At 44.6% G+C, this 13,022-nt stretch overlaps 1 protein-coding gene across 1 annotated transcript in view; it reads right to left on the bottom strand.

Moving 5' to 3' along the window:
• Positions 1–13,022, bottom strand: part of Ush2a (usherin) — a 666,448-nt gene that overhangs the window by 173,142 nt on the left and 480,284 nt on the right. The window contains exons 47-48 of the mRNA NM_001302219.1: positions 3,102–3,300; positions 737–905 (exon numbers count right to left, since the gene is read on the bottom strand). Of these exons, the coding sequence (NP_001289148.1) occupies positions 737–905; positions 3,102–3,300 (368 nt within the window). The remainder of the gene's footprint in view (positions 1–736; positions 906–3,101; positions 3,301–13,022) is intronic.

Below are 13,022 nucleotides of genomic sequence, written 5' to 3'. Positions count from 1 at the left end.
TAAATGGAACCTGCAGCTACTGTCCACTTAGGAACGAGGCACGTGGTTCTCAGAAGAGAAATGGTGGGAGTGGAGGAAAGTTTCACAGCTAGGGCAGTGGATTAGCTGCTTATAGCTTTGCTAATTGCTGTGGTGGCAAGGTATGAGTTAGGAGGGGTGACACTTGAGGATGCTCTAGCTTGTGGTGGGGAAGGCCTGATACAAGGGCATGAGGTCACTTGGCTCTGTAGCTATGAAGCAGAGAGAGGAAACCCAGCTGCTTCCTTCTGTTTTCTCTTCTATTCTGTTTAGGACTACAGTGTGTGGAATGGTGCTGCCCACATCCAGCAGGGGTCGGGGTTGGGGCATGGGGTTCCCTTATCATCAAAGCTCCTTGGAAACACACTCCCTTATCTAAGGTGTGTCTCCTAAGTGATTTCAAGTCCAGCCAAGTTGACATGGAAGGGGACGCATCACATCCTTCACAGATTTGATGATGAAATGTGAATGAATCGAGCCACATGAAATAAGATCTCCATAGACATTCCTGTCTTCAGTAGATATTGGAAGTTCTAATAAGCCATTCTCTTAGCTCCTCCCACCATGGCTGGAGAAACGACCGTTAAAGCACACCCCTGGCTGTCCCTCTGTGGTTCAGGTTTTGATGGAAAAGTTCTTGAAAGGGTTTGCTGGCATGGGACACAGGCTCACGGTTTCAGCTCCTCAGCTCTTGAGCACTGTGGGAGATGACGCTCACCTGGAAGGATTCTAATGTAATGGCCGGAGCAGCACTGGTGGTCTGGCTGTGCCTCCCGCTGTCGCCCTCCACAGCAAACTCCAGTGGAATTAGGAAGGAGTGCGATGTATTTCTCCTCACAGCAGCTGTATCCAGGCTGAGGGTCATACAGAAGCCCGTCACAACATACCTGAATGTTTGGAATAGGTTTTAGAGAACTAGTTTAAATACAAGCAACTTTATGTTTAAAAACAAATATATCTGCTCAGTTAAGAATAGTGTATCTGGTGGACTATAATAATATTTTCAAAAGGCCTGGAAGGGTGACCATATTGCCTACAGCTGTAAATCATACAGATTCCATAAACGTCAGTTGATACAACGTGGCTTTCCTTCTAATCAACTAAGCTTTGCTCTGCGTTATAGCGTTATGCTCCGAGCGTAAATTACCTTTAGAATGCCAGTGCTCCTGGTATACAGTATAAAAAATGCTTCTGAACTTAGAATTGTAAATGAACATTTTCTTCACACACACACACACACACACACACACACACACACACACACACACACACACACACTCTAACGATTGCTTAACTTGAAACACAACACCAAGAAGCAAACTGCTTCTCACTCATCCTTTTTATTAAATAAACTGAATCTTCCTTATAGTGCATATGATCATTTATTTATGGACCTATTTTTCTAATAAGGCAATCTCTTTCTCTCTCCTCTCTCTCATATATATACACATGTGTGTGTGTGTGTATGTGTGTGTATATATATATATATGTATATATATATATACCTATGCAAGCATATACCATAGACTACTACAATACAAAAATAAATTTATATGGAAATTAATGTTGAAAAGTCCTTTTAACTCTGTGTTTTTGCCTGGAGCTAGCCGCAGAAAAATTATATGCTTGAACAATCAAATAAGTATTTGTATCTTTCTGCTATATATAAACCAAACCAAACCCTGAATGGCAGCTGGAAAACAGCCTTAGAACTTGTACTTGGCCTGAGTTCCTTCAGTTAGACAGACACTTCTGTGGCAGACAAAAATTGACACTTTCCATTTTCCCCTTGGTGATGTTTCCCCGTTGGAAGCAAGCTCAGGGCAGCGACGGAGAGCTCAGCATCAGGGGCTTCACAGGCCCACTTGCTTAGTGACTCATTTACAAAGTTTCCCAAGAGCAAAGGAATCCACTCTAATCCAGCCACCCAGGCAGCCTCCCAACCAAAGAGTAAGACAGTTGTCATGTTGTATTTAGTTGTTAGCAGTGCGTGTGTGGGGTCAGTCTCACTTGACGTGTACGTGGGACGACTTTTCTTCCAATGCCATATTTGGCATAAAAACTATGGGAATGTACTACAGGCCACAGTGAAGAGTTCCGAGAGGAGGCTTTTTAAAAGTATCACTTCTGGACTTTCCATCAAAATCAGTGTCAACTCTCTGTATAAAAATTCTAGACAGGATACATTTGTTTTGCTAAAAGTTATACATTTTAAGTAGCAGGTATTTTATAAAAGGAGTTCCTACCATAACCTTCCCTCGTACACATGCATGTTCAGGTCTATACTACACACATGCATACACCTGAACTATCACATAACAATTCTGGAGACATAAAACCTGTAAGGTTGCCAGGCGGTTGGCTTTCTGTGTCTCTTACCCAGTAACCACGGCTAAGCGAGGGGCAGCCACGATAATTTGTATTTCGATTTATATTGCCTCAGAAACTCACTTTATTAATTACAGAGCTCCTTTCTAGTGAATCTTATGGATTTAGGAGTAGCCCGAGTCATCGAGAGCACGCAATGCTACTGATAAATAGGACATTATTTCATTAGATGAAATCTTACCTTCCAACAAAGTAGTTTTCTGTGTTGTTTGTCAATAAAAGCCATTTACAAACCCCTCCGTCTGGCTGTGTTATTGATCTGTTTCCTAAACAGCAACTAATATGAACATTAATCTATAAATGACCATAATTCTAAAATATTTCTGACAAACCAGGAACAGTCCAGTTCACGGCAACTCATCAGAGCTGCGCGAGCAGACAGACATTTGGAGTGGAATGGACTTGCAGTAGTGGAAATTTCAAGTCCCTCAGGCCGGTAAAATTCAGAGCCCTTATCATCCTAACAAACCCACATTTCCTGAAAGCATGATAAAGAATGGGAAGGCTGAGTGCTCATGGGGCCAGTAGGGTTCTGGTGGGAGCACTTCCGTCTCTACGGGGTCTTCACAGTGCTAGCATGAGAAGCATCTATCCTCATAGAGGACAGATGGAGTTGGGAGCTTGGCTGTCCGTGTGTGTGTGTGTGTGTGTGTGTGTGTGTGTGTGTGTGTGTGTGTGTGTGTGAAGAGATCTACCTTAGTTCCTGGAGAGTAGCAAGTGTGTCCACAGACATTTCCAGGGTATTGGCACTTGACTGCTTTGCAAAGCTCATCCCTGGGTTTGTCTGTTAACTTCTGGGTTTCAGAGCACAGGCGCCATGTTTTCCGTAAAACGTCATACCCAAGAATGATACCATTTGGATTTCCTGGTGCTGTCCAATCTATTTGGAGGGATCTGCAACAGATTAAAAATATACATATACACATGAATGCACATTTGTGTGTGTGTGTGTGTGAGTGTGTGTGTGTGTGTGATCTGCTTCATAATTACACGTGTGAAACACCACTCCAGGATAGATTCAATGCTATAAAAAAGATAACATTTAACATAACTGTTATCAAGCTTATTTATGCAGTCCTCTGGACTGGTCAAAGGCTCTTATTTGATAAGCAGTTTTCTGACTGAAGCATGGAGGAATGGGTTAGACACAATACATGCTGCTGCATATGCTAATGTGACCACACACACACACACACACACACACACACACACACACACACATGACTGCCACTGAGCGTGCTTTAAGGCTCAACCCAAACTGTTTCAGATTGGGGAGAACACTACACGGCAGGGTCCAGTGGTCTCTCACTTGAAGTTTCAGAGGCAAGCAGAGAACGTCCCCGTGAGGAATCAGGCAAACCCATGGCACGTCAGGTTTGTTGAAGGAAAGCACAAGGGAGAGAAGCCTTGGTAAGCACAGCAAAAGTTGAACTATGACAGATGTAAGATCTTCTCTCTATGCCCTCTCCTTTCCAAAACCTAAGACAGATGACGTGGCGTGCGCTGGCCAAAGGTGCACCTGCACACAGCCGTGACGCCAACATGCAATGTCAGCATTCTGGCCATGACTGGCACCTCTACGTTTTTCTCTGTAGCATGTCTTCAGTGCTGTTGACTGTGCTGGTCTAAGAAAGCCCTTGAGAGTCATGAAGAGCCCTGCAGAATCTAGGCTCTCTAAGACAGTGTCATTCTCTCTCTCTGTCTGGATCTTGCAGGGCAAATCTCTATGGTCGGCTCTCACACTGTCTGCCATGGTCAATTCCCAAATCTCGAAAGTCCTCAATAGCACTGACTTCCTCCAAACGGTCGCTGACATTTCTTTGCATTTGAATCGCTGCTAGATAGATTTGTTTCTTCAGTAACTCTACCTCATATGTGGTTTGTGGTCAGGAGTCTAGGAACTGGAGTTCCCATAACAAATGCCCTTAGAAAGAACATTTGATTTTTTTTTTAAAAGATTGACTGGCCATTTCATTTCAGACACCTGCATACTTTGTGGGGCTGGTGTGCAGTGAACGAGGAACAACTTCCTGCCTTCTCGGCATGTTACTACTCCATTTGCTGTGGTGAGTGAGATCAGAAAAGTAAATCTCTGTGCCCCGGTGACTCACATCTGTTATTGCAGCACTCAGGAAGCTGAGGCAGGAGGATAACCATCAGTTCAGGTCAGTCTGGGTTCTCTCAAAGCACAAAACAGAAAAAGACTGATGTCTAGATTCATAAGGAATCTGCCTCAATTCCATGCACATGATTTCCACACAGTGTTTTCTGTAAGCAGAGACTGGTTAAAAGCTTGAGACCATGCTCCAGAGAGTTCACGTATTTCTGAGACACAGCAGCCTTCTAGGCATGCCTTCTCTATGAATCATAAAATGATCTTTGTCATTATCGTTTTTGAAAACTGGATGGAATTCTGACATGAAAGGCAATTCCTATCGTGCTACTCTAGAGTCTCTCGCTGGACATGTAACCAGTCACACGGGTGTAGTGTGCTTTGCACACAGAGGACGCTCTTGCAGCACATGCGTCAAAGTAAGGCGAGCACATGTGGGCCTGGGCTATGCATCAAGGCATCATTTTTGACTTGATTGTTTGTGTATGTGGTATGCACATCATAGTGTACCCGTGGATGTCAGAGGACAACTTCCCTCCATCTGTCATCTGGGGCGTCACTGGCATCAAACTTAGGTCATCAGGCTTGGCAAGAATATCTTACCCACTGAGCCACTCCACTGGCCCAGCCAAGTCTTAGCCATAAAGGTTTCCCAGTAACTCACACTGAGCATTAATTCTCAGCCACCGTGCAGACTAAGTTTTAAACCGCCATTGGTTTAGGGTCTGATCAGCACCCTCAGCGAAGAAACTCAGTTAAGTAAAAACATTTCTGAAAAGGCAGCAGTCAAGAGAAACCTTGACATTTTAAGTTATTTTTTCCATTCTCCAGAGAGTGCACGTACAGCGCACCTTGCCATGACGCTGCAGAGAGCAAACTGTGTCGCTATGCGGGTTTCAAAGGCCAATACGACCTGCTGTTTTCCCAGGGATCCGCCTTTCAAGTCAGCTCTACGCTGTGAAGACCCCACAGCTACACTCATTGCATCGGTGAATTACAGCAGCGACCATGCTCTTCTGTGAGAGTGGCTGGGGGTCAGGAGCACGTGCACATGGGCACATGTGTGTGTAGAGGACAGTCTAACCTCAGGTGCCATTCCTCAGGGACTTCTCACCGTCAATTCAAGACATGGAATGTCACCGGACCTGAGGCTCACTGAGTAGGCTAGGCTGGCTGGCCAGTAAGCCCTGTGGCCACCATGAGTGGCTCTATATAGAGTGCTGGGAATCCAACTCATATCCCCAACATTACTTAACCATATGTACTTAACCAGCTGAGCTATCTCCTAGCCAAAGAAGACTACATTTAAGTGACGGTCTGATAGGGCAGGGAACGAGAGTCACACTATCTTTAATATTCTCTGATAATAAGCCACCGTGGGTACACACACTATAGAACACACGGGGGTCAAACATTCCAACTGGACATTTTAATTCTGTCATGTGATACTAAAGTTATTGTTCTATGTCGGCTATACTGCATAATAACATGGCTTCCCCTGTCAAAAGCTGTCACTTCTGATAAGCATGGGAGTTAGAAAGCAGCGAGAATACAAATTCCTCTCAGCTACCTTTACATAGGATGCTGAAACATAAGCCAGGACGCTGCATGAAGACTTAGGCTTCACAGTGACACTTTACTACTGCATCCTACTTATCTGATCACCATTTGTCCAAATAGCATGTGGGATCCACAAGGGGAAAATCTCATGTTTCAAGACCTCAGACTAAACTCTTAGGGTCTTTGGATTTCTAATCCACCAAGACAGGCCTTAACTAAATGTGGACATTTTGGCCACACCTTCACGTAGCGTACACTCTCAACAGCGGCCTATACCGTGTTTTCAGAAATGGTGAGAATACTTTAGATATAAAACCAAATATGCATTTTGACAAAATGTTAACTTTTGGTTTTGAGTCAAGTCACTGAGCATTTAACTGCTCTGTAGGTTCGTTTACTAAGAACTACACCAGGAGAGAAAGGAAAAAGCAGGTAAAACGTACATGCAGCATGTGAACTGCGAAATAATAAAGTCAAATACTTTCATCCTTAAAAACCACATAAACCAAGGCTATTGCATTCTAGAAGGCATTCTGTTATTCAAGAAGGTATCGTGGGAGGTGTGGATGACAATATGAATATGTGTTTAAGAAGACAGAGGGGATTCTGGGAAGGACCAGGACAGGAGAAATAAGGCCACCATAGAATCCACTCAACATGTAGACAGGCAGCCAGCAATGTGGCCGCTCTGCTGCTTGAGATCACGTCTCAACCACCACACACATTATAATGAAATAAGAGAGTTACAGAAGCCATCACCCCCCACCCCCCGTGGGCAGTCTGAGAGTGAAGGAGGGTGACTGTTCAGTGCCATTCCTTCTAAAAACAAGTAGCCCCCTTCAGAGTTGATAACCTGGCTGAATGGAGTGGGTAAAACCAGGAACCGCAAGGAGCGAGAATGAGCCCCAGTGCTCTGACAGAAGGTGACACTCACACTTCTCCCTTCAGGAATTTCAAGTAGTGCTCCAGAGGGGACTGCCAGGGGATGAGTTTATCAGTTTGAGAGTTCCTTCAAAGGCAACATCAAGGTTCTGGTGACACCAGCAGTCCATCCTCCTAACCAATCCAAATAAACAGAATCTGGGGAGTTTTCCAAAGTTTAAACTTAGAAAAAAAGAAAAAAAAAAAAAACAACGCTAACCAGGTATCATTCTGTCTTTACAATTGAAAGAGATGGATGATGTCCCTTCGATCATTAAAGTTACATTTTGCTGGAGGGAGGTGAGCACTTAACCACATGAGAATAATGCCTCAAGTTATTGGCTGCAGTAGTCTGGGTCTTCTGTGCAGAAACACAAAGGAAAGTTGAAACAAAGTAACGGGGTTACCGCCTGCTCCCAGCTACTCAATCCATGCGCCGGACTTGTGTGGAAAAGGTGGAAGAATCCAGTACCGGAGAGTACGAGCAAGAGACGGAACGTTGGGAAACAGGACAGAGTGTCTGCTGCAGGCTGGGATGGAGCTTGCCAACTGTGTGGGATTTTATAGGCTAAGAAAATAAATTTGGATTTGTTTCTGAGTGTGTTGGAAAACCACTGGACATTTCTGAGCCAAGATAGGAAAAGGGAGTTATTTACCTAATGTTCCCATTCCTTACGCACCACACTCCCGACATTTCCTAGGTTCTGGAAACAGGCTCCAAGTACATCATGCAGAGAGAGTTAAGGCAGAGAAATTGGCAGTCCTTGCTTCTCGAGGTTTGTGTTTGGAGCATGGAAGTAACTAGGACTGCTCTGTTATGGCTGGAGTGGAGTGTGGCTTGGAGGTGGCTAGGTGACGGTCTGACAGCGGAGTCTGGTTCGGCAACTGATCATAGAAGATGGTGCCTGCCTCTCTTGCCTCTCTTTTGGTGCATGCTGCTGGCCGGAGGCGGGGCACAGTGGCTTTGCCTGCTGATGACTATGTACAGACAACACAAAGTCAGGCTTAGCATGCTAGAGCTGAGCAAAGTCCATTAGCTGAGTGGTTGACTGGCAAGACACAAGGCTAGGATACCTTGAGGGACTTCACCCAGGAGGGCAGCCTTGTGGGATGAGTGAGTTCTTCCCCTGCCCCACCAAGTGTGTGTGTGTGTGTGTGTGTGTGTGTGTGTGTGTGTACGTATGTATATGTGTATATGTATGAATGTATGTATGTACATGTGTGTCTGTGTGTGTGTCTAAGTATGTGTGTATGTATACATATATATGTATGTATGTACATGTGTGTCTGTGTGTGTGTCTAAGTATGTGTATTTGTGTATGTGTACATGTATATATGTATGTCTGTCTGTGTGTCTGTGTGTATGTCTGTATGTGTGTGCCTATGTCTGTGTGTGTTTATGTCTCCGTGTGTGTGTGTGCATGTATGTACGTATGTATGTATGTATGTGCATGCATGTGTATGTGTTTCTTGGGTGTTTTGCCCTTTGGTACCACAGCCATCAACAATAGCGATCATTACATATACCAGGAGATCTGGCTATGTGACGATCTTCTTGGGGTCTTTATAAGAAAAACATATACTGTCTAAAAGAGCTTCATCTGATAGCCAGGGGTCGATGATGGACAGTGACAGTAGCCAATGAGCGACACGGGGAGGAAACATGTTGGATAAAGAGTAAGGACTAAGCCAGAGCAAGGAGCAGAGAAATGCAAGCCGGATCAGGCAATCAGGGCTGAGCCTATGAAACAGAAGCTTTGAGGGGTGCACATGCTCATTATTTTTGCTAGCTATGGAAAGAAACATGTAATGGTTTATCATGAATATTAATTACCAAAATGAGACTCATAGCTAAGAATAATTTGAAAGCCATAAGATGGGAATATCTGAGGCTACCAGGGGGTAGACAGCAAGTCTCTTCTCTCAAAATCTAAGTGAATTTGGTTGACTTTCACGAGGGTTCTACAAACTGAAAGGGCAAAGGCTGGGAAGAATGATGTCAGCAAACACAGAGAAGAGCCACGCATGGGAAACTGGCGTGGCTGCAAGGCAAATGAAATCGATGCTTAGCAAACTTGGCCTTCAGAGTTGCTGCATCAGGACAGTAATGCGGCTAAGGCAGATGCAGGCTCTTACCATCAACTGGGCTGGATTCGATCTCTGGAACTCACATGCTAGAGGAGAGAACTGATGCTGATAAGTTGTGTTTTGGGCACCTCATGTGTGCAGTGGCAAGTGTGGACTCAGCCATATATACATATACATATACACACATATATATATGTGTATATATATATATTCACAAAACCCCCAAAATTATCAAAATTTAAATAGGAGTGTTAAGTGGAGTTACCCTACAATGGGGACCAATACTTCTTCTGGACACATGGGCTAACAAAAGCCCAGAGCTAAATACACGTTAGCTGTTTCCAAGTCATTGGTCCCTGAGATCTCTTAGACCCTTCTGCAACTATGGGGCATTGTCATTGCCCTGGTTACCCTCAATAAGAACTTACACCGAATGCCCCACATACTTGAATCATAGAGATGGAGACGTCAGCCTAGCACCAACCTGGAAGCTTCCATCCCGCTTGAAGGCTCTATGAATGTTACCATGGAGAAAAGTCATCAACTATCTGGCCCAGCGGTTAACTCTGCAAGTTCCAGTAATGATTGTCCTGACGAGATGTACCCACTGGTGCAATTACGGCACCAATGTTATGGGAGTAACCAATCAATTGCTTTCTGAGTGGATTTAAAGGCCCTGTCACAAGAATGAACTGTTAATTGTGCCCAGACTGGTAACTGGCTATGTCAGCGGATCTGGTTAATGGACCCAGTAATAACTGACCCCTAAGTCCTTATGTTCACACCCATAGGTCAGTGTTTCTCTCAACCCTCGTGAGGGAAGCTGCTTTTGCAGGAGACGGTGATTAATACCGTCCACGTGTGGGCAGCATAAAGAGGGTGAGGAGACTGTGGTATACTTCACTCTAAATGAGACACCTGTCTAATCATATCCTCCTTTCCCCAGGGCTCAGAGACTAGAGCAGAAGAGGAGGTAGGAAGACTGTAGGATCCAGAAGCAGTGAACGGATGTCTGTGGTGAATTATTTGTTGGACATGACAAAGCCACACCCACGTTAACTCATAGTGGCTGTGACTGCATACACAAGACGTGTGTATAGGATGGATCCTCACCAAAAGTCAAGCAAAGACAAGGGAGTTACTCATGAAGTCCTAGTCCTGAGAAGCTGTGGACAGTTGTCAGGTGCCGGGGGCGGTAAAGTAATATTTCTTCAGAGATGCAACCCCTGAAAGGCCACTAATGCTCCAGTAGAAGCCCATGGCACATACAGGAAACACTGTGATTCTGTGAGTTTTAAAAAAGAGAAAGGCCATGAAGTTTGGGGAAAAGTGATGGAGAGGTTAGTGGGGCAACTGGAGGAGAGGGAATGGGGGTGGGGGTGGATCCAAAACCCTTATGTACATGCATGAAACTCAATAAAAAAATCAAAAAGATGAAAACTGTCAAGTACATGAACTTTTTAGATGTGGGAAAGGCGGGGAGAGGGTTGTATTTGCAGGAAAAGATGACCAGAACGGTAAGAATTAACTTTTGTTTCCAGGTAACATATGTGACAAGAGACATCACACGAGAAAATCAATAGACAGTTGGATGTGAGAGCATGGTTCAGGGACACAGCAGGGCCAGGGGCCTTCACGAGATGCTGAGTGTTCACTCTCTCTGAATAAGGAGTGCATCTTCTGTTGACTGCGCCCAGAATTAATGAGTGTGCTTGTAATCGAGCCCAGAAGTGGGCTTCTGAGAGCTCGGAATGGGTGAATTTACAGGTGAGTCTACAGAGAGAATCTCCGGGTGAGGGGGGAGGAAGGGGTGGCTATACAAAGGCTGCCTCGGTGACTGAGCTGCACACACGTCGTGTGCAGATGCCGAGCTTCAGGAGTACATTCTGAAAGCCACTGTGGTCACAGGACACTGGGTTTTGTCCCACAGTATGGAGCCTACACCAGATCCTCTGTCTGAAGAGCCTCGCCCATACCTTCTAAAGATTCAAAGAGAAATTCTGAATTGAAATTAACTTCCAACTGTCCACATTAGCAAGTTAGGGAGTTCAGAGCAGCATTTCTCAGTCTGTGGGTCACGACCTCTTTGGCAAACCTCCATCTCCAAAAATTAGTTACCATGAGTAACAGTAGCAAACTTCCAGTTATGAAGTAGCAACATGAGGAACTGTATTAAAGTTTGGCAACACTAGGAAGGCTGAGAACCACTGGTTTAGAAGGCATGTGATGGAAATACAATTTAATAGGTTGCACCTTTTATCTTCCCTATTGAAATGGGTTTAATACACAGCACATGTACGTTTATGAAATTGTAAGTTACCACCCCCAGTTCAAGTTCTGAGTCACTGAAAAGTATCGGAGAAAATGCCTTACACCTCAAGTGCAGTCTTAAAGCCTAGAAGCCTCAGTTTCACCTCAAACAAGAGGTGAAGAAAACTCTGTTAGCTCCGACCTCTCCCATCGGACTCAACTCTGAGGTAATTTGAAAATACCCCGGGGTTTATGTATGGTGCTCATGGTTTAACTCCTTTGGAAGAACACAGCCTATCATTGCCTCTGTCATAACGATGACCCAAATGTTGCATTATAAAAATATTATGGGCTCCACTCAGTATCTCCAGGCAAAACTGAAAACAATTATTTTGTTACCGTTCCAAGGACATTATACCTCAGACACAGCACCAACGATTCAGCCTCAAACCAGTGTGGTCTCAATTAAAGGCAATAAAAGATGAGGCCTGGGCTCCCTTCTTGCCTGTCCCTGGAGCTCCATGCCTGGAAACCATGAGCTTCGGGATACTGGCAGGGACAGGAAAACTTTTGTTTTTGTTCTCAGCTTTTCCTTCTATGGAGACAGTGTAAGCAAACTTCCCAGGCAGCTGTGTACCCAGGGAAGCTGTTGGCTGGAGTGCTTGTCATATTTCAATCAAAGTGGGAGCTGGCCCATTCTCCCCACCTAGCACTCTCTCTACCATTTCAAGGACCAGAATTAATGAATTAGCTATTGATTAAATTCCACTCTAGCAAATCCACCAAGGCAAATAAATGAACTACCCAGGGCACGTGTAGGCCATGGCCAGACATGTCTGGGGTATCGATCAGTAGTTAGTATTCTCTGGGGACACGGAAGCAGCCGATGATAAGATGACAGGAAGGGAAGGTGAAGGATTGGAGAAGAGCTCGTTTCTAAAGGGGCAGATCTGGAAGCTACCATGGTCTGTAGGATCTTTCCGCATGCATGTGTGCCTCTGGGTTACACAGAATGTAGGGGACAGGGCAAGAGCCCCATACTGCAGATGATGAGGTCAAAACTTCGGAGTAAGTCGAGGTCAAAGACAAGGATGAGCGGAAGCACTCCAGGCAGCCAATCAAACAGGCTCATGTGACAGTCACGTGCTAGTAGAGTGTATCAGTTAAGTTTTGCTGACATTGCATTTTATCAAAGTGGGGAGGGGACACTGAGAATGTATTGCTTTATAAACAGCCAAGTTATTTGCTGTGTTCTAGAAGTAAAGTCAGTCTACTGACTTTTTTTTCCTGAGTGGATTTCACATTTGATTTTTACATATTGCTAACATAAAGGAGATTAAAAAACAAAACAAAACAAAAAAACCCAGAAACAAGGGGTTGGGAATTTAGCTCAGTGGAGAGGATTTGCCTAGCAAGTGCAAAGCCCTGGGTTCGGTCCTCAGCTCTGGAAAAAAAAAAAGAACAAACAACCCAGAAACATAATTAACAAGTATTCGTTGCCAGAGAGTATAACAAAATTACACAGACAATGTTATGCTCACACGAGGCTAACTGCTTTGGTGCTGGTGTGCTCTGATTGATGTCTTGGCAGCCCTGTACCCGCTCCTTGCAGCCTTGCCTTTGGGAACTGGTACTCTGCCACAATGGTTCATTTTAAGAAAGAAAACATTTTACGGGCCAACAT

This window comes from Rattus norvegicus, chromosome 13 (genome assembly GCF_036323735.1).
Source record: "Rattus norvegicus strain BN/NHsdMcwi chromosome 13, GRCr8, whole genome shotgun sequence".
Lineage (NCBI taxonomy): Eukaryota > Metazoa > Chordata > Mammalia > Rodentia > Muridae > Rattus > Rattus norvegicus.
This window is presented reverse-complemented; position numbering and strand designations above follow the sequence as displayed.